This window comes from Girardinichthys multiradiatus, chromosome 20 (assembly GCF_021462225.1).
Source record: "Girardinichthys multiradiatus isolate DD_20200921_A chromosome 20, DD_fGirMul_XY1, whole genome shotgun sequence".
Classification (NCBI taxonomy): Eukaryota; Metazoa; Chordata; class Actinopteri; order Cyprinodontiformes; family Goodeidae; genus Girardinichthys; species Girardinichthys multiradiatus.
Genome location: NC_061812.1, coordinates 34,822,824 through 34,850,814, shown reverse-complemented (window position 1 = coordinate 34,850,814; position 27,991 = coordinate 34,822,824). Strand labels below are relative to the sequence as shown.

The window sequence follows — 27,991 nt, the reverse complement described above, 5'->3', positions numbered from 1 at the left end:
CCCCTTTGTGAATCTGGTCCTCCTCTCGGCCGCGTAATGGAAGTTGCGTGAAAAGAGGAGCAACAAGTTTTGGAACGGATTTTCGTTACTTTAAGGGTTGAAATAAAACGCACCATGGGAGCCGAAACATCTGTGTGAAAGGTTTGAGGATTTCAATTTCTGCCAAGACGTTACGGATGTTTGGGCGTTACTGAAACCAGTTAAGGTCCAGTTTCTGTCTATAGATTGAATCCGTCTGAAATGTCAGCGGCGGAAGTGCCTTCTGAATGCAGCACCGATGTTCTGGTCAGTGTGGCCGAGTCGCTTCATGTGTATCCAGGCCTGCTGACAGTGGCTGCAGTGTCTGGAGGACTGTCTGGTGTACTGGCTGTAGCTGTCCTCTATGTCTTCTGCATGAAGCCTCTGTTGTTGACTAGACAAGTGAGCACATATCGAACCGCATTTTTCACCTTAGTGATTTTCTTCAACCACAAAGACTAATATTACCCGCTCTACTGCAGGTTTACGACGCAAGGAGGCTGCTGGAACCTGATGTTGGAAATATGGACAACAACCAAAGTGACTGTGTCAGCAACAGCAAGAAGGAGGCCCCCGGTGGTTCCGCCAATGATAAGGTGTTTACATTTACTCTCACCCAGCATGTCCGAGTTAATTACAGGATGCTTTGTATTCTGGAAAAGTCTGGAATTAAATTTGTTGTATTTTCCAGATCTGGATAAGTATAGTAAACGAAATTAGTGTGGAAAATATTCCTTTTTTCAGACTTTGTTTTCCACTGCTTTGCCCGTTGTCCCATCTATCCATCCCTTTGTTTATTCATTCATCCATCCATCCATCCATCCATCCCTTTGTTTATTCATTCATTCATCCATCCATCCATCCATCTATCCATCCCTTTGTTTATTCATTCATTCATCCATCCATCCATCCCTTTGTTTATCCATTCATCCACTCATCCACACGTCCATCCATCCATCCATCCATCCATCCATCCCTTTGTTTATCCATTCATCTATTCATCCACTCATCCATCCACCCATCCCTTTGTTTATCCATCTATCCACTCATCCACACATCCATCCATCCATCCATCCATCCATCCATCCACCCATCCCTTTGTTTATTCATTCATCCACTCATCCACGCGTCCATCCATCCATCCATCCATCCATCCATCCCTTTGTTTATCCATCCATCCATCCATCCATCCATCCATCCCTTTGTTTATCCATTCATCTATTCATCCACTCATCCATCCACCCATCCCTTTGTTTATCCATCCATCCACTCATCCACACGTCCATCCATCCATCCATCCATCCATCCATCCAATCCATCCATCCATCCATCCACCCATCCCTTTTTTGATTCATTCATCCATCCATCCATTCCTTTGTTCATCTATTTATCTATTCATCCACTCATCCACACGTCCATCCATCCATCCATCCATCCATCCATCCACCCATCCCTTTGTTTATCCATCCATCCATCCATCCATCCCTTTGTTTATCCATTTATCTATTCATCCACTCATCCATCCATCCATCTGTCCATCCATCCATCCATCCATCCATCCATCCATCTGTCCATCCATCCGTCCATCCATCCATCCATCCATCCATCCATCCATCCATCCATCCAAAGATGATTTCAGTTTGCGCTAATTTCATTCATATTCTAAACTAAAAATTGTTTAACCTAGTGGTGGGCAATATGTATCGAAAGACATAAACATATAAAAGGTGATAATAATCATATCATGTTTATTTTAAACATTTCTGAACAGATTTTGATTGGTTTCTGCAATTTTGCCAACTTTTTTGTGCACAATGAACACTTAAGGGCTTCCGTAAGACTTGAAGTACCCTTGGTCTCAGGGTGTTTTCCTTGACTTCAGCATTAAAGTTTAAAAGTATACAAGGATGCTCAGAAAAGTGCAGTCTTGCTACTTAAAAACTAGTCTATGAAGATATAAAAAAGGCCTGAAAATTAAATGTACTCTTCAGTAAATAACCAAAAGAATGACTGAATTTATTCTGTAACTCTTACAAGGGAAACAACAGCACTCAGAAATAAAAAACAAATATATGTTAATATTTGATGCTGTTTGTGTTGTCATTATACCTCTGTTATTGACTTTTACAGATAATGCTTTTATAGTCAGCTGACAGCCAGGGTATTAAATCTCTTCCATTGTTGATTTGGTGGTCAGAAGCTGAAAGCTCCAGGAACCTCTGTTCTACATAATACCATAATAATACCAGATTGTTGATACATTCGAATCCATGAGGATCTAATATCATATTGCTCATCTTTAGATAAAAACACTGTGTTGTTTCTGAGCAGGAAAAGAAGCGGCCTCCTATGAACAGTGATGTGATGGCATTTGCCTCCAGAGCCAAGGTGGTCTACCCAATAAACCAGAAATACAGAGTAAGTTTAACACTTCTCATGCATGGCTGAAATCTAGACTTTTACATGATTTACCCAAATATTATTCTTGCCCTGCCTAAGCAACATATGTTTTCATTAAAATCATAGTTTTGGTTGTATGCAACATTTGTAGTGAAACAAAGAAAACTGTGAACAGTGTTTAGTGGAATGTGAAAACATTTAACTGCACGTTATTTGGTAAAGTGTAAAGTAAGTGAATACCAAGCACCAGTCTATTCTTTATAATAACATTGAATTTACAATAAAATATAGAAAAATGTGTTTAAAATCAGCCAAGAGGTATGAATGGTTCTTAAGGCACAGCATGCATTTCAATGGCAGTACGTATAGGCTGTTTATTTTTTTCCTTTATATGCATGTGCTTGTCAGCCTTTAGCAGACGGTGCGTCAAACCCATCCCTTCATGAGCACTCAAAGTTGCCGCCGATGCCTAATGAAGAGTCCTCCTCCTCCTCTGACGGAGGGTCCCTGAGCCAAGAGCAGGACAACAATGACAGCAGTCAGTTTATCTCCATCATGGAACTTCCTAAGAGCCTGCAAAACCAGAGTTTCACCAGAGTCTTCCACTACCCCCACACACTGGCACAAACTGGGTATGAGCCAGGCACCTTCTGAGGGTTAAGCTTTAACAAGACAACGTGTCCTCCTCATAACTGTTGCTTGTCGCTTTTCTCTGCAGCTTTGAAGGCAGGATCAGCCTTTACTGTTTGGCCTTGCAGGAAATACAACAGCACAGCTCTCAGCTTCAGGAAGAAAAGTATATGGTGAGCTCGTGATGGATCGTTTATTCAGGCAATATGCATCATGAAGATGTACAAATAATGGCACAAAATCTTACCTTGTCGTTTTACTGCACACTTCAGATTTTTCTGCAGATGCTTAAAATTATATTTAGCGTTCGGTTTCCAAAAGATAAAAAAGATGCAGACTTCGCCAAAAATACACTTCTGATGCAAGAAAAGGTACGAACAGATGCTCAAAATTAATGGCACGTTGTAAGACAGCACATGCCTTAATTTAGTTGTGTTTGTATCAATTTTAAGATTTTTTTCATTTTAAGAAACTGAATGAATTGAGGAAACGGTTGACAACAGGCCAAACTGCCAAAGAGACGATTCATGATGCTTCCTGTTCACTGGAAGAGATTGAGAGAGCTCAGAAAGATCTTCTTGAACTCAACCTTCAAACGGTAACAGAAAGCCTGATCTCTAAAAAAAGTGTTGTAAATCTACTAGATAACTAAAAAGTACCCTAAAGATTGTGACTCAGTGTATTGTGTCTTCATAGTCCAAAAGTTTCAGCTCACAATTGGAGGATTTGTGCCAGCTTCTGCTGAGGAGGGGAAATGGATTTTCTCCAGAAGAAGCACATGATGACATCCTCTCTGTTGTTCAGACTCTTTTGTCAGTAGAAGAGCACCTGATTACGCTACAGGAAGCTGATCTGAAGGTAAAGCAGCATTTTTGATCGGTATGTTAATTTCCTCACATCATCTGTTCTTTGATCCAATTAATACTCTGCCTTGGAAAGGTTTCTATACCCCTTTGAAATGTTTAAATTATGTCACATTACGACCTCACACTTCATGAATTCCAATAAAACATGAACATTTTATTGGAATTTTCACAGAGAGAATAAAGTAGTGAATAACTGTAAAGTTGAAGGAAAATGGTTAATGGTTTTCCTAATTTTATTCAAAAACAAATCTGAAAGGTGTGGCATGCATTTGTTTTCAGCCCCACTAAGTTACCACTTAATAGAAGCACATGTTGCTATCACATTGAAAGGTCTTTTAGGACATGTCTCTAACATGTGGTATCCATCCTTCAACCACGAATCTCTGCAGCTCCTCCAAAGTTACCTTTGCAGACTTGGCTGCTTCTCCTCTCTGCTGCTTTCCTTACACAGCTACACAGCTTTGGTGGATCCCCATATTTTGGTTGGGTTGTAGTTTAACCGTCTCCATTTTGGATAGAGCGTTGCTCAGTTTCACTTCAAAAGGCAGTTGGTTGCAGTGGAGATTCTTTAAGTAGATCAGAGAAATTGCAAATGCATGTGTCACTTTTAAGGTTTTTATTTGTGTCCTTTCCCTCCACTTCTTAATGATGAACTCACTACCTTGTGCTGATTACAAGAAATCCCAACAAAATACAACAAGGATTGTTTGTTGCAATATGACCAAATGTGAAAACAGTTGAAGGGGTTGGAAGACTTTTGCAAGGCCATGTTTGTGTGAAAAAATCCTTTTCACATTTGTTAGAGAACATTGGAGAGGTTGCTGTGGTGGGAGGAGTTGTCGGGACTCGTTCAGTCCCAGCCTGCCTTGCTGAGGTGGGAAGTGACTCTGAGACTGGGTTTGATTGCTACAAGGCTGGAACAGCTGACGAGCGCTGAAAATCTGAAGCCTAACCCCATGGAAAAGATACTTTCTGAGATTCAGGCCGCTCTGACCGAAGGGCTTCAGCGGGGCACTGAAGGTAAGAGCCAGTCCTCTGTTGTTAAGGAAAACAAATAGAAGAAGATCAGTGTAACATATGTCTCTTTCAGCTCATTTCTTGCAACAACTGTCAACATTTAGCCTACTTTTTAAACTTTACGGACCCTCTTCTTACAATAGAATATTGTCTGGGATTCCTCTTTTAATAGAGCACACAGTATCACTCATAGTAATGTCTCCCAGATTCTTATGCTGCCTCTTGTAGTGTAAAATTCTCCCGAAGGCCTTATGTGTATTCTTTTTTTTTACCGTAGAATTGTCGTCTGAGTGCCAAGAAGAAGCCCAACAGATTTACTTTCACAAGTGGAGCATCACAGCTAATGCTTTAATGCTCTGCTTGATTTTTATAAAAGAAACTTTATTAGAAACTGCTTTGGGATTATTTCAGTTGACGGAAACAAAAAGGAAAAAATAAGAAAGATAAGCAAGAATAAGCAAGAAAGAGGGAGAGATGGGACAAAAAGGAAAAATGGATAATAAGAGAAAAGACTGGGAGGAGAGAAAGAAGGATGAAGAGATTACAATATAACACCCTGCTTGCTTCCACACCTGCAGAAACATATATAATAACAGTATTGTTACCAAAAAGTGCATGGTACTAATGAATGCAAGATTTACTTTGTCAGTCTGCCCCAGGGCAGCTGTGGCTACAATGTAGTTTACCACTGTCGGTGTGTGAATGGGTGGATGACTGAATGTAGTGTGAAGTGCTTTGGGGTCTAAGGGGACTTGATATAGTGCTATACAAATACAAGCCATTTACCATATTTAATGGTAACTGTGGCTCAATATAGAGCATTTGTGTATATATATAGAGCACGGGAACCCCAGGAGAACCACAGCCGGGACTATCACGACCCCCCCCCCCCACATAGCACACACCACATAGCACCGTGCTCACAACAGAAACCCGAGGCCCTACACCAAGACAGGACAAACTCACCCGGCAAGAGGTCCCCGGCCTCATATGTATTTAAAGAAATTATAACAGTGTTTATTTGTAGTGTCTGTTTACAGCAGGAAGGCAGTCAAAAGTTAATTTTAACACTTATTTATTCTTCCAATCACATTCAGTAATTTAGTTGATCATATTTATGGTTAATGTGGATAATCTTATTAGACTATGGCGAACGTTCACTAATCACTGCATCATTATTGTTTACTCGTCATTATATTTATTGCTCGTACTGAAGCCAGTTTATTAACAGTCACTGTGAGCTCATCCAGGTTGTTTTTTAAACTGTAATTGTTTTTTTGAAGAATCCTTTAGGCTGGTTTGTTTACAGGTTTAGTTTTTTTTGTTACAGAATGCACAAAGAAGACAAAGGAGCTGGTGACCGAAAAGTGCCGCAAAAAGGAGTCCAAGAAGAAAAAGCTCGAGAGGAGTCAGATGAATGAAAGGAGTCGAGCTCTGGAGCTGGGGCAGACTCGCTGTGACCTGCAGGAACAAACCTCTGTTAGAATACTTTCCCTGGTTTATTTTTATCAGTTTTTTTTGTTGTTTTTTTTTGTTTAGATCCGTTTGTTGATACCTCTTCTGGCTGATTTTGAGCTAACTGTCACTTCAGGTCTACCAGGAGCTGCTGATGAGACAAAGGAAGCAGGTCTCTGATTTGGAGCTGCAGCAGGATAACAAAATTGCAGAGGTCCTCTGCGATCTTTGGAAGGTAAAACAAATAAATTCAGAGTTCTTTATTTGTTAGCTGGTGATGCAGAGTTAGCTATTTCAGGATCAGTGAGAAGAACAAAACATGTACAAAGCTATTTAAAATTAAACTCTATCCTTCAGAGGCATGTCAGCTCTTCATTCAGGTAGTTACTAAAGAGAGCAAGACTTTGGTTGAGTTTTTCAGGTACGAAAAGGAGCTATCTGCCACACAATATCAATTTATATGCACCAGGAATACCACGGATGCTTACATATTACAGCAAAGTCACTGTTTTAGCTTTTTGTTTTGTTTTGTTTTGTCTTGTTCTTCCTTGCAGTTACTTATAGTACTATATAGTAGACACTAGCCAGCTTTAAAATGTGAACTCCATACTTATTTTCTCTCTGATTTAAAAAATTAGTAAAACATGGTTTGACTGCCACTGCTCTGTCATGCACACACACAGTCTGACATTACTTCTGCTCCTAAATATTGAATGACTGCTCATGGCATCAAGGCCAGAAAGAAATATTTTGAATTATGTTAATATTAGTTTTTATTTTAAAACAATTGAAAAGTTGCAAAAAGTGGGTAGGTCAACGCTTTACCAAAACTACAGAGTTTAGAAATCAGCTACTCTGATTGGTGGATTTCTAAGGTATTTTTACCATACATCATAATATTATAAATACTTTGAGGCTTGTTGTAAATTGTATGTAAATGAGGAAAACATCATCCCTTTTTAAAAATGGAGAGCTGTGTTTATGAAACCAAAATTTCAGTAAAATGTTGCCACCTGAATGTGGTTCTAATGGTCATTATACACTCACCGGCCACTTTATTAGGTACACCTTGATAGTACTGGGTTGGACCCCCTCTTGCCTTCAGAACTGCCTTAATCCTTCGTGCCAAAGATTCAACAAGGTACTGGAAACATTCCTCAGAGAGTTTGGTCCATATTGACATGATAGCATCAAACAGATGCTGCAGCTTTGTCGGCTGTACATCCATGATGCGAATCTCCCATTTCACCACATCCCAAAGGTGCTCTATTGGATTGAGATCTGGTGATTGTGGAGGCCATTTGAGTAACGTGAACTCATTGCCATGTTCAAGAAACCAGTCTGAGATGATTCGTGCTTTATGACATGGCGCGTTATCCTGCTGGAAGTAACCATCAGAAGATGGGTACACTGTGGTCATAAAGGGATGGACATGGTCAGCAACAATATTCAGGTAGGCTGTGGCATTGACACGATGCTCAGTTGGTACTAAGGGGCCCAAAGTGTGCCAAGAAAATATCCCCCACGCCAGTACACCACCACCAGCAGCCTGAACCGTTGATACAAGGCACGATGGATCTATGGTTTCATGTTGTTGAGGCCAAATTCTGACCCTACCATCTGAATGTTGCAGCAGAAATCGAGACTCGTCAGACCAGGCAACGTTTTTCCAATCTTCTATTGTTTAATTTTAGTCAGCCTGTGTGAATTGTAGCCTCAGTTTCCTGTTCTTAGCTGACAGGCGTGGCACCCGGTGTGGTCTTCTGCTGCTGTAGCCCATCCGCCTCAAGGTTCGATGTGTTGTGTGTTCAGAGATGCTCTTCTGCATGTCTTGGTTGTAACGAGTGGTTATTTGAGTCACTGTTGCCTTTCTATCAGCTCAAACCAGTCTGGCCATTCTCCTCTGACCTCTGGCATCAACAAGGCATTTGTGCCCACAGAACTGCCGCTCATTAGATATTTTCTCTTTTTCAGACCATTCTCTGTAAACCATAGAGATGGTAGTAAATCCCAGTAGATCAGCAGTTTCTGAAATATTCAGACCAGCCCGTCTGGCACCAACAACCATGCCACGTTCAAAGTGACTTAAATCACCTTTCTTCCCCATTCTGATGCTCGGTTTGAAATGCAGCAGATCGTCTTGACCATGTCTACATGCCTAAATGCATTGAGTTGCTGCCATGTGATTGGCTGATTAGAAATTTGCGTTAACGAGCAGTTGGACAGGTGTACCTAATAAAGTGGCCAGCGTATTGCTGTATATTGCTGCAAGTCAGTGTGGATTGTTTTTACTAGCACATTATGTAGGGAGAGATTTGTAAACCAGCTTACCTATATGTTACTCTTAATCAAATTTGTGTTTATTTGCACACGTGTTAAGCTCATATTAAATCTTGCATCTCCAGAAACTTCGGGCCTCTTGGTCGAACAGGCTGGGTGAGATTGCCAGGGACGTCTTTTTCGCCTCTGTTCCTGCTCAGATGAACCTCACTGCTGAACAATGTGAGAATCTATGGCTGAATGTGGAGAATGGGCTGGCTGATCAGCTGCAGCAGGTGGAGAGCACCGCCAGGCAGCAGCTGGAGGACATCAGGGCTGAGCTGGAGAAGGATCAGCAGGTAGACACCATGCTGTGAATCAAATGTCTCTTTGAGGGTGTTTGGCAGCTGGATTCTTATGAAGACAATAATTTATCTAGTTAGATGTTTTTATTTCAGTTAACCGTTTCAAACTCAGCCCTTCTTTTTGTAGGTGTGGATCGAAGGGATGGCTCTGGGGCAGGCCTGTCTAAAGCATCTCGGTGAACAGCAGATGAAAATCATTCGAGCTATGGTGGCCAGGCAGAGCTACACTCTCAGCGGGTGGATCTTTAAATTAAATTTAAATGAACACATTTAAATTAACTGTAGATTTCTAGCAGCGTTCTTATGTGTAGCTATGCCCCCCTTATTAATTTGTAGGAGTTGTTGTATCATAAAATAATGCAGTATGATTGTTCTCTTAGTGACATAGAGAAGCTGATCGAGAAGAAACACGAGCACCTCTTGCTGCAGGTGCAGAGATCCTTTGTGGTCAGACATTTCAGTCTGCACTTGCTGAAAGAAATGAGGTTGTCCAAACTGAAGATGCTCTCTCAGACTGATTTCAGAGCTCTGCTAGTGGAAGATCCCAGTATAACACAACTCTGTGTTGATTCAACTCTCAAGGTAGGAACAGTGAAGTACACATATATGATATTGAAGTGTTTATGAATAAATTCGTAAAATGTGTTTAATTCAGCATTGCAAGGAATGTATTAATTTAGATTTGTATGACAAAACAAGCCAGCCCCAAAGCACAACAAAACAGAAACATAATGTTAATTCAAATTAATTTTATGCAATGCACTGTGAGATTCCTAAAAGAATGCCAACATTTTCTCATCCAACATGTTGTATGACAGATGAACTTGCATGAAACTATTCAACAAAGCAACTTTGCTGTAGTATATTCACCTTCCTGTTATCTGCTGAAGTCTTATTTGATAATGTCGTGGCTGCCTGAATAAATGACCAACATGCCTCTGTAGGAAACTTCTTTCTTAGTTTCAGACTGCTGTCACCAATATCTATCCAAAACATTGGAACCACCTACATTTGTTTCTTCTGGGATAACGTTCACTGTTAAGTACCCTTATTGTCTCAAAACAGAACAGCAGGGCCAACCTTGCAGAGAGGCACCTGGGTCCAGAAAGCCAGCTGCTGAGGAACAGCCTCCAACAGGAGTTCCTGTCTGAGCTGGAAACGGCCATGGAGCTTCTTCAGAGCCATGTACAGCTGGCGCTAGGCAACGCCCTCAGCCACGCCATCCATCACAGGATGGAGGCCGTGCCCACACAGTCAAAGGCTTCTTCTAAACATGACTTGACCATGAAAGTAGGGGCTTGTTTGAATTAATTACTTTTAATTTGAGGGTATGAATAATCTTTTTCTACCAAAATGCAAACCATAACAGTTTTTTTCTTTTTTCTTTAGCACCACCTAATTGAAGCTGCAGCAGAGAGTGTCTATTTGACCAAAGATTCTCTCAGCGCTTTGGTTCAAATCTATTATTCTGACCTGCGGGACATTTCCAGTAATCTGCAGCCAGATCAATTCAACTTAAACCAGGGTAATATTATGTTTCATATTTGCTACGTAATCCACAACGCTTCCTTACCTAAGTGTTCTGATGTCTGTTGTATACTGATGATTTTCTGCTTTTATTCACAGGGTATAATAAATGAAAATCAATGCTGTTGTTAGACAGAAAAAAAAAAATTATCACTTTAGTTAACTCTGCTTTTACAAACTTTTTCAGAGGTGAATAAAAGGCAAGATGGCAGCAGCCAGCTTAGAAAAGCTTTGCTGAGAGAACTTGTGAACTGGGGTGGGAGACCCGCCTCTGCTGAGTTTCAACAAAGGTACAGAGTCCAGCAAAAGAGTTATTCTGTGGTTCCATTTATCAAGATTATCAGAGTGGATTTCATGGGGATACTATGCGATAGAGCGAAATAGTAGCATAGGATCACAGTAAAGAACGTTGAAGTTTATCACTGTAATTTGACAAAATGCAAAGAAAATCACTGGGGAATTAATACTTCTGGAGGTGTTTAAAAAGAACCGGCTGTATCTGCAATTTTAGGTGGACTGTGTGTACTAAAGGAGAATAGTTCATCATTTGTGCTTGTTTTCACACGTCAGGGTTGTTGTACATAAAAAAAAGCTTCTGGAGCAAAGTGATCTGGAGCAGGAGATGATGTACGAGAACCTGAGGAAGAAAAAAGTAGCGTTGGACCAAACCATGGAAAGGATTAAAACACAGATAATGGTTGGTGTGCTGCTGCATTTCTCTGTTTGTTGGCAGGTGAGTGAATCTGTTCACGCTGCACTTGTGTTTGCTGAGAACACTGTGTTTCTGCATCCATTAGGAGGCAGAAGAAAGCTTCATAACTGAGCTGGCAGCTATGGCCCGCGTTTCTGTCCACAGTGTAGACCAGACGTCCAGCAGCGAAGAGGACAACGCTGGTAAGCAACCTTAGCCAGGAGTATGAGAATTTAAGGCCATTCTGACTCTGACAGAATTGATGTTCTTTCAGCCACATACCAAAACAATTCCAAGCATTTCTTCCTATTTTTGAACATTCACCTTAATTTGAAGTGTCTATGGCAGGGTCAGATTGTTTTGCTATATAATATGTAAAAGCATAATTTTGAGCATTGAAATTAAGAACAGTACATGACTAAAAATGAAATGGTTCCCTTTTTAATACCTTGTGCTAAATGAAAACTAACTGCTAAATAGTGACCTCCTGGCACACTTTTCTTTTGGAATAATGTACTGTATTTTGCAATACAAAAGGTCTATCTGTATTCTATTCAATTCAGTTTATTTATATAGCGCCAATTCACATGTCGTCTCAAGGCACTTCACAAAAGTCAGGTACATACATTCCAATTAATCCTAACCATTGAACAGTGCAGTCAGATTCAGTTATTTATTCAAATTGGATAAAAAGTTTTTCTATCTAAGGAAACTCAGCAGATTGCATCGAGTTAGTAACCTGCAGCATTCCCTCCTCCCGGATGAGCATGTAGAGACAGTGGACAGTCACTGGCGTTGACTTTGCAGCAATCCCTCATACTCAGCATGCATGTAGCAACAGCGGAAAGGAAAAACTCCCTTTTAACGTGAAGAAACCTCCAGTAAAACCGGGCTCTGTGTGAGCGGCCATCTGCCACGACCGACTGCGGGTTTGAGAGAACAGAGCAGAGACACACAAAGAATACAGAAGCACTGATCCAGGAGTACTTTCTATGGGATACTGTTGCTTTCTAATGGTGATACTATTGCTACAAATTGAACTGACGATATTGATTAATCCACATTTTTCCAATAATTTCCTTCTTTTACCATTACACAATGTCTCCACCACTTTCCGCTAGCTTTAGCATCTCAAACACAGGACGTGAACATAGGGTATGGGCAGTTAAACTCCATCCGGCTGGCCGAATATATTAGTGATATGCAGGATTTGTATGCCTGACACTAATATTATATCCTGGCAAATATTGCTTCCATGTGGTCTTTTGCGTGATATTGCACACATGTATATGGCGATGATGAAATATAACGCTGCTGTAGTGTTAACCTTTGGAGAGAGCAAACTTTAATCCGGAATCCTTGGAATCTTGGTTGAATTAAAACTTGCACGATACCCTTAAAGCTGTCAGAATTCAACCCGCTTCAAATAATCACATTTTACTTCAAATTTTTGAAAGCTCTCCAAAACATTCTCTGTGGTTTCTTTTCACTTTCTTGTTCTGACACAGGCAGATTTTTTTGTCCTTTGAAATAATAGATTTTATTACTACTCTGGCTTTTCTATATCAGTCTTGCGGAGGTATCATCAGACCCTCAATTCTTTCCGCCCTTAATCGGTTCGCAACTTGTGCTGAAAATATATACTGGTCAAAACATTCTCATTTAATGGTTTTCTTTTTGTTTATGAATATTTACGTTGAACGTCGATTCTCACAGAAGGCATCGAAACTGTGAATGAACACAGATGGAATTAAGTAGCAAATAAAAAAATTTAAAAGAACTTTAAATATGTTTTATATTTTGGAGTCTTTAAAGTAGCCACCCTTTGCTGTGATGACTGAAATATTAATATTTGACTGTCTCTCTATTAACCTCTGGGAAGTTCTTTCAAGGCTTTTTGCAAAGCCATTTCAGGTGACCACCTCATAAGCTCATGGAGGGAATGCTAAGAAAGCAAAGCAGTAATCAAACCAAAGGGTGGCTATTTGTAATAATCTAAAACATAAAAATGTTTTGAGTTATTTCACACTTTTTGTTTACTATATAATTCTGTGTGTTCACTCAGTTTTTTTGCCTTTGGCGAGAATCTATAAATAGTCATGAAAATATAGAGACCTATTAAGTGAGAAAGTGTATTGAAAACCTTTCACCCGTAGTGAATGTGCTTCTGTCCAGCCTGCACTCCGCTGCTTAAGGCTGGAACACGTTGAACTTGCAGAATGTCAGCAGTGTGAAGGATAATAAATGTAAAAGAAGAGCCAGCTACAAAGCCTTGTCTGCTTATTACAAGTCAAAGACAACACATGGTGTCAGAAGTGACCGGGAGCAACTTTTGACAAAGGGTTTGCAGTGGAGGAGCCAAAATGAAAGTCACCAGCAGCGTGAATGAAACTTGCTAACGAAGCAACATGCTATCTGAGTTTGCTACGGCGTGTGATGGGAACAAGCGACAATTGACTATTGCCCCTTTTCCACTGGCTCGATTTGGCCGTACTCAACTCCACTCGCCTCGCTTTGCGAGCGTTTTCATTGCTGTTTTTTTCCACATGACACCGGTACCTACTTTTTTGGTTCCTACTCCTGAGCAGTACAACCGGGGCTGAGTTGGGACTACATGTGACGTGAACAGATTGTTGTTCACTGATTGGCCATGGGAGGAGTAAGAAGATTTTCACCGAGATATTGCAGAAAAAAGTTGATAAAAGCGGCTACAATAATACTGACTGCATTTCCCGGCGCATACTGAAATGTAATTTTACTATTTGCAAATCATAAACCATGTCTGAAGGCTGAAAGCAAATTAATTACACGCAAGCGTTGCACGCGTTAAACATCATTCTAAACCAGCTGATCAGACATGAAATCAGCTGTTCAGACGCACATAGATTATCCCAGAAATGCACAAAACAAAACCACAATGAAACAGCGCGTTTGGTTTGGAAATTTATTGACAGTCCTTAAGCAAACCACTGCCTGTAGGAGGAGGGAGCAGGCATAGAGCAGTGGCCCGTAATCAGACTGCCTTCAACGGATCACACGGGAGGAAAATTCCGCTGACGCCGCGAAGCACGAATGTCCGTTATCCAACCTAAAACTAACTTCACGGTTTTGTGCTTTAAAGTCCTTGTCCTCGTTATTGCCATGGCTGAGACAAAAACCTTCTCACAAAGGCCTGTACTTCTTGAGGAAGCTTAGGTCCTTTGGTGTTTGCAGCAAGATGCTGCATATCTTCTATAAGTCTGTTGCAGAGCGTGATCTCTTCTGCCATCACCTGCTGGGGAAGCAGCATCAGAGTCAGGGACTTAAAAAAGCTCAACAAGCTGATAAAAAAGGCTGGCTCTGTTCTGGGGACTCCTCTGGAACCTCTGGAGATCATTGTGGAAAGACGGATTCTTCATAAAATGAAGAACATTATGGAGAACCCTGAGCATCCTCTTCATGAGACTGTCCTACAACAACAGAGTGTCTTCAGTCAGAGGCTTCTTCAGATCTACTGTAAGACGGAGCGCTACAAGAGATCCTTCCTGCCCACAGCCATCAGCATCTACAACGGCTCTTTGAAGAAACCCTCATAATGAGCTACAACAACATTTAATTTTCCTTTGGGATTAATAAAGTATTTTTGAATTGAATAGAATTGAACTTATTCATGCAAACGTTGGAGCTTCACCAGTCCAGGCAGCAGTGTCTCTCATCTTTGCTTCTCCTGCCACCCTCCCACATCCTCCTCACAGCAGATCCCCTGAGCCTTATTTTATAAGTTCTGGCTGGGCGGTGGTCCAGATAATTATCCCAGTGGATTATTTTATACAAGAAAAAACAAATGGAAGACATTCATGCATATACAATTATGCACGCATTATTTGTATTTTGTTTATTTATTCGCTTTATTAATTGTTTTTTTATCATTTCATGGTGATAACTTTAATGTGACAATGTCACACAGTAATGATAACAGCAGCACAGCGCACTCATGGCAGGGGCGGGGCTTCAGTCGCCATAGCTCCAGCCGTCAGTGGAAGCACAACTTGAAAGCCTTCGATTATGTACTGTATAGTTCAAAGGTTGTTCATCCATGTTGACTTCATGGCTGGGGTCCCAACAGGACGACTTACATTAATAGGATATTTTAGACATTAAAACACTAGGGCTGCACGGTGGGAAATATCTTCCCATGTGAGTTCTGTTGGGAGTATGATTATTGATTGAATAATCTTGATCAATAATTATAATTACAAATCATAATCTGACAAAATCAATTTCTTAACCATAAATCCTCATTTACGAATCGAGACCAGAGATGTTTCTGGTGTTGTAATTGTGGCTCAACGCCTCTGACAATTACAACCGTTAAATACTCCGTAATAATTAATAACTATTGCCGGAGATGTCACTGTTTAATCGACCGTTTCTGCCGAAACGTGGGGAACTTGAACGTTATTTTGACTGACACATCACTTTTTGCACACAATGAAACACCAAACGCTCTCTCTTTATCTATGTGAATATTTATAAATTTTCACCTACTCAACATGCAAAATTCTACAAACACAGGGGTAACACATCTAAATAAGCAAAATCAACAAACGGTAGTGGGTATGTATTGAGTCAACCAGCAGTTTATGGCACTACAGACGAAGGGAGAGGGGGATATGAGTGGTGGCGAGTGGTGGGGGTTGGAGCGCAGCTCCGACTGTCCTTATGGTCTTCTGATCATAAAACGTCCCCCTAACTCCTGACGACAAAGGATTGATAACTTTTGGCAGCAAGCTAGCACAGTGAGATTGAAGACAAAGGTAAAATGGAGAATTTTACCATGAGGTCGTTTTAACGGTCCAGTCTTGCCATGCACCCGCGTTCAGATAGTAAACACAAACAGCTCGAGGACACGGCGGATCCCGATATTACATAACACATCAAAGTTTCAACAAGCAAGGTTACATGTACATATTATTCAGAACACATGAGATCCTAACCAGCGATTCTGATCGTTTCTACAACCTCTGACCCTGCCCAGGCCTTCTAATAAAGAAATTTTAAAAAATGGGTTTTACTTGTGTCGTCTTCTTCCGAATGAGGGAATTCGAGCGAGGAAAAGTGGGATTAAGTTAATGTGCGTCCACAATTAACTTCAGGGGAACGGTCAGTCTTTGTCCTTTGGTCTTCTTGACAAAAAGGAAAAATATGATCTGACCATCAAAGTCGACTTGAAAATGAAACACGGTAGCGGTTCGTCTCTCCGAAACTCCGTGTCTCCAGTTACGTGTTAACTCACGTCTTCGATCGGCAAAGTGAAATCTCTGGCCTTCTTAGTCCACAGATTTCAGTTATGAATGGTTCGTTGTCCAACGAGAGAGAATGCATGAAACTCTGCACAGAATTCTTCTCTTAAAGTGACGCGCTTCAATCACCAGATGATTTCTAGCAGAAGGCAAGTTTTCAAACATGGGCGCCTCCTATATAGCACCCTGTGACGTCAGACTGGGGACGCCCAGTCATATCAGTCGCAATGTTCGATGGGATATGTAGGAGCGGGCTGTCCTGGGTACAAAATGGCCGATGCCATTGGAGGGGCACAGTGACGTCCAACAACGTGCAGATAATCCAATACTCAGCAAACGAGTGGTCCAACAGTTCACTCCGGGTACTCCCAACAACATGCATGTTCATTTTCATCCATCGTAGGGCTCTTATTTTTGATTCTAAAAGAAAATAAAACATCCAATATTATTAATTAAACAGATATTGTGAATAGAAAAAATCTCAACATGGTAAAAAACGAAGTTCTCTGAAACACTAGACAACTGTGGCCAACTATATATATATATATATATATATATATATATATATATATATATATATATATATATATATAAATTGTACTGGCTAGTAATCAAAGGAAACACGTCCTTAAATAATTTGCTTGGGATTGGTTCTAACATACATGTTGAAGGTTTAGATGAACCTAATATTTTTGATAACTCAGGAAGCTCCACTGGATCAAAACAGTCCAAACAGAGATCAGTTTATACAGCTACCTTCTGTGAATGATTATCTTCTTTTTCTTTTTCAAGGGGTCTTCATTGTCTAATGCACCACGCAGTAAGGAAGTAAAACTATTAACAAGAGAATCAATTTGTGAAGGGGAAGAAACATAATCACTGCCCCCCACTGTGGTTTTCTGTGATAATGAGGAAAGTAAAAATGGAACAGATTCTTTAAAGGTTGTTACAGCATTGTCTGATAATGATCTACAATAAGTTAATGAAAATTTCTTTCAGGTGTGGAGTACTCAGTTAAACTCAAAGATTATCAAAAATGGTCAGACAGGGCAGGGTTATGAGAAAATATTATTTCTTTATAATAAATTCCATTAGTCAGCACAAGGTCCAGAGAGAGAAGACACAAATTAGGTAGGTTTGCTAATGTTTTGAGCAAAGCCAATTGAGTCTAATGCTTCTTTTCCACTGGCTCGATTTGGCCCAACTCGGCTCGCTTCGCGGGCATTTCCATTACTGTTATTCCACTACCGGTACCGGTTCACTGATTGGCCGTGGGCGCGGCCAGACGTAAGAGTCGACGAGCATAAAACAAAACAACTGCCATTTTCAAACATGCATTCAAGCGAGTTTATTTCTTCGGTTTATATCTTGGAATTGAAGAAGAACCCCATTCAAGCTCACAAATAGCAACAGCACAGGCCCCACGTCTTCCATAGCTCCTTCGTCTTGTTCTGGATTGTCAGAGCTTTGGAGAACTAATAAATTCGTCCAGATTCCTAGAAAGAATAGCTTCTCCATCCAAAGTGCGATGGATGCCGTTTCTCCGGATCAGACCAGGTTTTCCTCAATGTTTGACAATTATCAGCCCACATCGCTTTCAGGACACCACCTAGACAGCTAGCGGTTGAATGACAGTATGCGGCTAAACACGTTGTCACCGGTCAGATCAGGGAGGGGACCAGAGAAAATTACAGAGTCCAACATTGTTTTGGCACATTTACACACTGAATCACACTAACTCGTTGACCTCCGATTGGCATAACCAGGTGTCATTTCCACCAGTGTGAATAATAATCTTACTGTATTTACGCTTATCCTTAGCCAGCAGTTTCAGGTAGGATTTGATGTCGCCCATTATGGCCCCTGGCAAACATTTGATTATGGTTGCTGGTGTCTCGAGCCCCACGTTTCTGACTATGGAGCTGCCAATTACCAGAGTTGGCTTCTCAGTGTTGCTGAGCGGGGAAAGTCTGTTAGAAACGCAGACAGGTTGTTGGTGACCTGTGGGCTGGGAACTAGGACTATGCTTTCTACGTACAATCACCCAGCCGGCCTGAGGTCCCAGCTGTGCGGGCTCTGCTCAAGAACTACTAGAACTACGACACGTACCATTATTATTAAAGGAGGCAGAGGAGTAACTGAACATTTGACACAGAGAGCAGGAGAGAGGAGAAGACTCAGAGAGAGATTGAGAAACAACAGAATGGATGGCCATGGTGGAGCTAAAGCTAATGCTAAGCTAGCAACCCCTTATCACTACGAGAAAAACTGTGTGAAACATGGAGGCTTCCCAAACGTAAAGTGCAGAAACAGAAAATATGCGTTTTAACGTGCCTATGTGTTCGAATAAGTCAGAGATGTCACAGTATAGAGAAATCAGATCAAATTGAGAGTGCCTTCACTCACCAAACAATCCACAGTGAAAACAGGAACTGAAGCAATACGCCTTACCAGGCTCCTTCACAGCAAAACGCCTCAAAAATAGTAAATGTAGAGTTGCACATTACATAACATCCATTAAAGTGTACGAAAGAAACTGTTTTCCTTGACATGTTTTGTACGGCGCCCGGAAACTGACCTGTGAAAAAATATATAGCGTGCGCACAAAATACTAATTAGTTCCCACAAAATACTAATTTGTTTTGACAAAATACTAATTTGTGCCCAAGAAGTACTTATTCGTGCGCACGAAATATTAATACGTTCCTTCAAAGTATTAACTTGTGCGCACATTATACCTATTAACTTTTTGCATCAGGAAGACCAAGGAACACATCAGACAGGTCAAGGATAAAGTGGCACATAAAGCCGCATAACTTTCATGTTTTCTCACGTTACAACTTCAAACCTCAATGTATTGTAACGTTAGGTTAGAGCAACCCAGCACCAGTATTTCATGCGCAAGTTATACCTATGTTGTCACAAATAAGTACTTTGTGGGAACAGATTAGTATTTCGTGCGCACGTTATATATTTTCTTTTCTCCATGTCAGTTCCCAGCCGCCATAGTTTTGTGCATCATCGGTTAATTATTGTTTTCAGCCCACTGTGACTCAGGAAATCAGAATTTTTGAAGTTAAGCCACATTTTCTGATTTGTGAAAGGGAGATTACTGTGGCAGCTGCGATCTCCTGCTCCATTCTTCCCTCACTCGTGAACAAGACTCCGAGATACTTAAACTCCTCCACTTGAGGCAGGAACTCCCCTCCAACCTGAAGAGGACAAGCCACCCTTTTCCGGTCGAGAACCATGGCCTCGGTCTTGGAGGAGCTGATCTTCATCCTAGCTGCTTCACACTCGGCTACGAACTGCCCCAGCGTATGCTGTAGGTCTTGGCTAGAGGGGCCAGCAGGACCACGTCGTTTGCAAAAAGGAAAGACGAAATCCACTGGTCCCCAAACCAGCCCCCTCCGGCCCTTGGCTGCATCTAGAAATCCTGTCCATAAAAGTTATGAACAGGACCGGTGACAAAGGGCACCCCTGCCGGAGTCCAACATGCACCAGGAACATATCCGACTTAATGCCGGCAATGTGGACCAAACTCCTGCTCCGCTTGTACAGAGACCAGATGGCCCCTAATAAAGGACCCCCGATTCCATACTCCTCGAGCACCCCCAACAGGGCATTACGAGGGACACAGTCGAATGCTTTCTCCAGGTCCACAAAACACATGTGGACCGGCTGGGCAAACTCCCATGAACCTTTGAGTACCCTGTAGAGGGTATAGAGCTGGTCCAGTGTTCCACGGCCAGGACAAAAACCACACTGCTCCTCGTGAAGACGAGGTTCGGCTATCGACCGGACTCTCCTCTCCAATACCCTGGCGTAGGCCTTACGCCAGGGTATTGGAAGAAAGGTTTATTTGATTTGTGAGAATTCAATAAAGGGTCATTTTAGTGCTTTTTTGCATCTGGACCACATTAGAACTGGTCCATCTGAAAAACTACAGTCCTTAAACTCATCAAACCCAAACTATATTATTCTACACTAATAGCATAATATTTCTAACCCAGTTTGTGATTTGTGTAACCTTTATTTTGATTATGAAAGATCCCTAAATGAATTTAGTACTTTTTTTGCATCCGGGCCACATTAGAACTGGTCCATCTGTAAAACTACAATGTCTAAACTCTTCAAACCTGAACTAGACAATTTTGCACTAACAGCAGAAACTGTCAAACCAGGTTTGTGATTTGTTAAATCTGTTTGATTTGTTAAAGTTCAATCAAGGATGTTAACTCTTTTTTTGCATGTGGACCACATTAGAACTGGTCCAATTTAAGAACTAGTATACTTAGCCTTTTCAAACCTAGAGTAGATTATTCTACACTAACATCAGAATCTTTCAAACCCAGTTGGTGATTTGTGCCACTGTCCAGCCAAGTACGACTTCAATAACAACAATAAAAACATGTGAGAACAAATGTGCCATAACCAATCAAGTAATTTCTAATATATGCAAGTCTTACTTTCCACCAAGAATTTAAATAATTAGTGGCATGGCTATTTGATGTTGTTTTCTAGAAACATGTGACCTATCGAGACCAGTAGAACACAGGGAAGTCCATGCAAAAAATCTCCTGTTTTCACTCAGTCTTAATACAGGGCTTAGGGCAACTGTAAACATACAGGAAAAATAAGGATTAAATGGCCAACCTACTTTTATCAAAATTTGTGTTATCTATATCATTATTTTCTCTAGCCGGTCTTCTTTTAAATGACAAATACAATATGCATAAACATTGGCAATACATTGGGGAGGAGAAGGAAAAAAAGTTAAATTAAACAAAAATGATGCTGTCCATACTCCCCCAGTGTGGACAGGGTGAACTGAAGTACTTGCCAGAAATACTTCTCTTTCTGCAGTGTTCTTCTTGGGATAATGGGATTGTCTCTGGGCCCTCTGAACCGAAGTCAGATTACTTGTATCTAGTCACAAACTTGGCCATTAAAGTTGATGCAAAACCCACAAACAGGACAAAAAAAGCTGTTTGGTGACCTAACTGCACTGTACTGTGGAAAGCTTCATGCAGACCAGCTTCAAGATGTGAGAAGCACATAGATGTTTTGGCAAACTTCAAAGCAAATCTTTAGGTATTCTTGAACACCGATATTATTGAAGGCCTGAAATACATGAATCATAGCCCAGCGGAATTCAGGTTCAACCTGTTGAGGTTTAAGGTTCTGAAAAATAGTCAAGACGCAAGCAACTCAACCAGTTCAACAATGTTGCTATTGTCTGATCTGATGTAAGCATTTTGCAAATAGGGACCACAGTTTTAGTTGTATTCTGACACAAAACACATATTGAATTTACATATTGAAAATACAATCTTCTGGATACTGATGGGTTTCATTTTTGTACTTGGTTGTTCTTTGTTTTTTTTGAATTTCTAAGTACTCTGTGAAATCATCTCTGTCAAGGCAATTTTGTAGGCTCTTTTCACTGGATATTTTCTGTAGAACTGCTACAGATAAAGCAATACATCTAGAGAAATCACAGAATGGTGATATTATTGCAATGTCTTCTATACTTAGATAGCCAGTGCAAACTGGGTGAAACCAGTTTTTAAAAGGACTACACTGAGCACATAGTTCTGTTGGATTATTGGGCTGTTTACAAATGCAAAATAAAGTGTCAACATGATACTCTGAACTTTGATCCACTTTCTTGGTCTGTGCATAGTTTTCAGCATCTCAGCTATCTGCACTGAGGACTGGGTTTCTCTGAAGAACTGCTGTCTTCTCTTAAACTAGATCATAGCAAACCCGTTTCTTCTCTTTACATGTGTCCTTGTTTCTAAATACTGCATCTCTGTTTTTCTCATTGCAAGTTTTGGTAGGGGGTCCCTCAAGATATAGTCTCTGCATTTTGCTTGGGAGATTCCTTTCCTGTCACTTTCGCTCATTTCTTTGCCTCATTTTGTGTGTTGAAATTTACAGATGTTTAGAATAGTGTCATTTCCTTTAGAAAAATGGTGGTATCCTCCTGAACTACATCTGAACCAGTCTGACTACTTTCCTTTCCTCCTCTCTCCCCCCCCCCTCTTGTCATACTTTCCCTCTATATTATGCTGAACAATACAAACTGGTTTTCTTTTCGACTACATTGTCATGAAATAGTTTTCCTGCCAGGTCTTTCCATATGGGGCTGTTCCAATGTATTTTCTTTCTTAAATGTCCAAATGCTAACCGTTCTGCATCTTGTTCTCACCTCCTGACTATGTCCATATATCTGGACAGTCATGTCTTTGACCTCTTCTAAAATTTTCCATATGTTTTATTCTGACAAAGTGAAGTAGGACGTTTTCCAATAATTAACTTTGTGCCTAGAAATCCCAACTCCTTAAAACTCATGGAGGCAGAGGAGTAACTGAACATCTCATGGCGGCATTGGAGGGGCTAATCTGGAATACAATTCTGGATAAGTGTGTCAAAAAGGGGAGACAGTTTAATTACAAAAATATATGGTTATTTATTGCAATATATGTAATCTTCTAAACTGGTTTTGTATCAAAGCGGAAACAAGAGCTGCAGAATTCTTTTCTTAAACTTAAAAAGTTAAAAATTTAAAATCCTTTGATTTGACATAATCTGGCAACTGGATTTTGATGTTTCTTTGTGTCTCAGTCAGCAGCAAGGGTAGTCTTAAGAGGTGTATATTGTTATAATCATTTCACCCTAATTAAACGTTCTGGTCCATGTCACTTCTTGCATGCTCCAGCTTTTGAATGCTACAAAATTGATACTGATATCCTGCCATTGCTCTCTGATGCACATGAACATAAATACAAGTTTGTAAGTACTACAACCTGTATACAGCTATTGCACTTTACGAATAGCCTGATGATCTGGTCGGTAATGAAAAATGAGGTGGAATTGCACTTCAGCCATTTCTTGAATTGGAAGCTACAATCAGAAGCCAACTTTAGCTTTGTGTTTTTTCACACACGGGCATTTTTAGGGTCTTGAAACATTGGGGGCTTTAGCCCAGACTCAGAATATATTTTTAATTAACATAAGACAGCAACGCAGTTTATAGGTAATTTAAAGTTAAAATAAGATACGATATGTTGTACTGGTTCTGTGCCTCGGCTGGGTTTTGATTGAATGTAAATTATTGTTGACCAAACAAAAAAGGTTTACAATAATTTTACTTGGTTTAAATTTTTGTTAGACGTTGAATGAAGGATAAGGAGAAGCAGAGTTTAGGATTTATGAAAAAAAAAACAACATTTTGCTGAAGCAGATAAGGACACATTTTTTAGTATTTAGAAAAAAACTTGTTCAACAAAAGTTGTTCATAAACTCAGAGATGTTTATTATGGGCCAAATAAATGTGCCTTTTTTCTCAGCTACGTTACACTCTCATCATAGTGTTCCAGATTCTAAGCCCCAAGGGTCTTCATTTCTTTCATTTCAAAAAAGGAAACTGGTAAAAAGTTGATTTTCTAATGTCTTTGTTAAATGATAAAACACGTTTATTTATTGTAATTATGCTGAGAGCTTTCCAAACATTTTATAAGGCCCGAGCAGGAAAACTGCAAGGGCCTATTGTAATCGTAGGAATTCTTATTCAATGTTTTTTCCGTTGCGTGTTTGCGGGGCAATATGGGGACTTTGCCAAGCCCCTAGATGCACACGCTTTTACCCAAAATTGTCCCCCACGTAAAATTCTTGTTACTTAATGTCGTTGTCAGTGGGCGTGGCCAAACCACTTAGCCACGCCCCCAAATGTGAGTTAGGCCGAACCGTAAATCCTAGAGATCTGAAATTTGGCACACTGCTAGAGCTTTTTCACTTTTACTCACCTCGAACTTTAACAAACTCCTCCTAGGGATTTTGAGCTATCGACTTCATATTTGGGCAATATGCTGATAAGGCATGGGGAATTAAAAATGATCAAAATCCTGAGTTTTCGGCCATGTTTAGGGAGCTTGGCTGGGGCACGAACTTGGCGTTCGTGCCCAAACTAAAAATATGCAATAACTTTCACATAAAAATGCCAAACCACACCAAAGTTGGCATGAAAGAGGACATTCGGGTTCCCGACAATCCTATGGGGTCATATGCTGACATCATCAAAGCCACGCCCCCTGAGAACCGGAAGTCCCTTTTCTCACTTGGAAAGGTGCCTCTCTGACCCTCTTGACCCAATCAACTTGAAAGTGTGTCAGAAGACAAATAACTAGTGGGTCTAACTTCGTTTGAAGCACAGTAACTTTTCATAAAAGGGCGTGGCCGTGGTGGCGCGGCGAAGTTGGATGTCATGCCATGGCCATACGTTTGGCTCTAATTTCCACATAGATCATCTGATCTGCACCAAATTCTATGTGATTGATCCTTTTCCAGTCCCAAACAGAGATCTGATCACATATTTGGTGGGTGTGGGCTAATTCATCCACAGCGCCCCCTACAAAATGTTAAAAAATCAGCCCCAAGTCATGCTTTTACCGGGGAATCTGAAATTCGGTACACATATGTAACTTCTCAGGACCTACAAAAAAGTCTCTTGGAGCATTGGTCTAAACCCCACAGGAAGTCGGCCATTTTGGATTGAATTTGCCATTTTGACCCTGTTTTGGCCGTTTCTAACCCGCATATCTGAGCGAACTCCTCCTTCAGCTTTTGACTTAGAGACTTGAAAATCACTCAGTATACTCTTAAGGGATTGGGGATCAAAAGTTATCAAAAGCTTTTTCATACATGATAGAATGTGGGCGTGGCAACGCCTCAAAATATGACTTCTTGCCACCAAAGACAAAATCCATATAGCTCCTACAAGGAAAGTCACAGACAAATGAAACCTTCTGAGATTGATCTGTCTCTGGCCCTGAACAACATTCACTCATCACATGCTGACATCATCAAAGCCCCGCCCCCTCACAACAGGAAGTGTCACATTTTCCTTTAGAGAATCTATTTTTGATGTTCTTCACGTAATCAATTTGAAAATGTCCAAAGTAACAAATAACATGATGGTCTTAGACAGGCGCCAGTACTTACTGCTTTAGCTGGAGGGTGTGGCTATGATGGCGTGGCGAATTCTGATGTCACGCCACAGCCATACGTTTGGCTCTAAATTACACATGGATGGTCCGATTCACTCCAAACTGAATATGCTTGATCTTTGTCAGCCCCCAAACAGCTCTATTGGATTACATTTAAATTTGGAACAACAGCGCCCCCTAGGACACTTCAAGGGCTATGTTTCCCTCATACATCATCAGATGCACTTGAAATGTAGTATCATGAGTTAATGATGGACATGTTTACACAGTCAACTGATGACATCATTATAGCCCCGCCCACAAAAAAACAACTGAGTGCAGCTTCCATTAGGAATATCCGATTTACTCCAAACTGATTATGGTTGATCTTTGTCAGCCCCCAAACAGTTATATTGGATTATATTAGAATTTGGATCAACAGCGCCACCTAGGACATTTCAACTGTTCTATCTCCCTCATAAATAATCGCATCCACTTTATTTTACTGGCATTTTTCCAGCCCTTCATTCCACTTATAAATAAACTGTTCTGAGTCTTTACTATAAAACACTTTTTGAGAGAAAAGGTTGTTAACTTGTCGTGTTTAAAATATACCACAGTGCCTCAATTTGGACCTTTGTTGGACTCTCTTTAGTCCTGTTATTAATATTTCAGTTATTAATGACTGCATTCATATGGTATGTTTGTTTCGCCTTGAGTAAAACTGTATCCTTGTTTAATTAGTTCAGTTTATATAATATTACATGTAGCATTGAGAAAAAAACTGTGTGATTAATTGCAATGTGTTATTTCTTTTAATTAATCTAATTAATGCACCTTTAACGGACATGTTGTACGTAGCTTGCCAGCTGTAGTTTAAAACTCTTTATAAAAGTGATGGATGACGATTGTTTAGTTTCCAGTTTGCATCAACAGGTGCTTCATACAGGTGGAGAAACCTCCAGTCATTCCAGCACTTTATCTGGAATCGTATTAACAAGGCTTTAAACTGTAAGAACGGTATGGCAGAATATTTTAGCCATTTCAATACGGCAACTTTTTAAAACTTGATACTGGTAACCAGCTTGTTTCTAGGCTGGATATTTTAAAGTTTGTTCTTCACTGTGTAAAGGAACCCATCATCAACATCTACAGCTGTCTTCTCTGAACATCCAGGCCTTTTTAAGCTGTGCTCTTGCCTTCAAGAGGTGACCAAAACTGTCTATATTGTTATTGGCCACCCCTGATAAATATATGAAAAAAAAACAGATAAATGAAATACAAATAAATAAAGCTTGTATTGTTTTAGCATCTTCTCACCCCTGAAAATTCTAATCTTTTCAGAAGATTCATTCAGTCGGGCAAAAAAAGCCGATTTAAGAAATAATTGCCTTTATCAAAAATCTTAAGGCCTATTACATAAATGTAAGATAACCACTTTTTATATTTTAAGTTAATCAAGATGTGTAAGCATTTTTAATATGTAATCCATCTTTTCTTGTTTCCCTGAAGTGTGAATACGACACTAATAGCGAGCACCAATCAGAATTACAGGGTCGATTTCCAATCAGCGGTTTTTGTAAAGTATGTAACATATATAAGATATAAGAACAGCATTCGGAATGTTGGTTTTTTGCATTCCTGTAATGAAGAGTCATTACATATTTATATTTAGAAAAGAGGCAACGTCACAACATGCGTGTGAGACAGGGTTTTACTAATATAATACAAAGAGAAAGCGATGACGAAGTTGTCATTTTTCAATGGCTTTAACATTTTAGATTAGCGATTAGTGTGGTTACTGCAGTAAACATTACTAAAACACCACTGTCCATGTTTATTTTCCAGAGAAAGTAGATCCTAACATTAGGATCTACTCTGTCTACTTTCTGGCCGTTAAGCTGAAAATGGTCTGATTCCAGCCGCCAGCCTATTTTCTTGCACACAAATACCGTAGCTTTTTCTTAGAGACTCTAAATAGAAAAAGCAATCGAACATTCCATTCAAGTGTTGCAGATGTTTGTTATTCTCTAAAATCCAGGAAATGATTAGGCCGCTTCTAATTTTCCTGCTATCTCCTTGATGAATTAGGTTTGTTAATACAGTTTCAATTTGTCCTGTTTTAATACAATAATCTAACGTTCAAATGTCAATATTTCCTGTCCCTTATGATGTGTTGTTTTTTGACAGGTGAACAGAGTGTTCCAATACTGGACCTTCTGACTCTGAACCCAGCTTTAGATCCAGCCTTGAATCCATCTCTGACTCCACTGTTTGCAGCTCCTGTGGTGAAATCAAAGGCAAAGAAGAAAGGAGAGAGAGAGTCTCACCCAAGCTGAAATCTCTAGATGATAATAAAAGCATTTATATTTTTATGTAAAACTGGACTCAACTCTTTTGTTTGAATATGATAATGAAAGTTCACCCTTTGTTAGTATGCACTTTTTTCTACTAAGAAGCAATAAAAATCAAAAATAATGAAATGGACTGA

The 27,991-nt window shown here is 40.2% G+C and overlaps 1 protein-coding gene across 1 annotated transcript; it reads left to right on the top strand.

Annotated features, from left to right (window-relative positions):
* Nucleotides 1-12: 12 nt before the first annotated feature.
* LOC124856290 (ellis-van Creveld syndrome protein-like) lies at nt 13-27,983 on the top strand. Its single transcript, XM_047346605.1, has 21 exons — nt 13-141; nt 225-420; nt 501-614; nt 2,350-2,436; nt 2,827-3,050; nt 3,137-3,221; nt 3,321-3,419; nt 3,518-3,646; nt 3,745-3,906; nt 4,718-4,934; nt 6,262-6,410; nt 6,523-6,621; nt 8,792-9,004; nt 9,138-9,247; nt 9,391-9,592; nt 10,076-10,300; nt 10,400-10,535; nt 10,725-10,827; nt 11,108-11,234; nt 11,335-11,431; nt 27,691-27,983. Exons 2-21 carry the CDS (start codon nt 241-243, stop codon nt 27,837-27,839), a joined length of 2,907 nt encoding a protein of 968 aa, XP_047202561.1. The 5' UTR covers nt 13-141; nt 225-240; the 3' UTR covers nt 27,840-27,983.
* The last annotated feature ends 8 nt before the right edge of the window (nt 27,984-27,991 follow it).

Bases quoted from the DNA above. Each gene is read 5' to 3' on its own strand.
- LOC124856290 (XM_047346605.1), top strand. From the start codon at position 241: ATGTCAGCGGCGGAAGTGCCTTCTGAATGCAGCACCGATGTTCTGGTC. The intron at 3,907-4,717 runs GTAAAGCAGCAT...CACATTTGTTAG, and splicing joins TACAGGAAGCTGATCTGAAG to AGAACATTGGAGAGGTTGCT. The intron at 11,235-11,334 runs GTTGGTGTGCTG...TGCATCCATTAG, and splicing joins GGATTAAAACACAGATAATG to GAGGCAGAAGAAAGCTTCAT.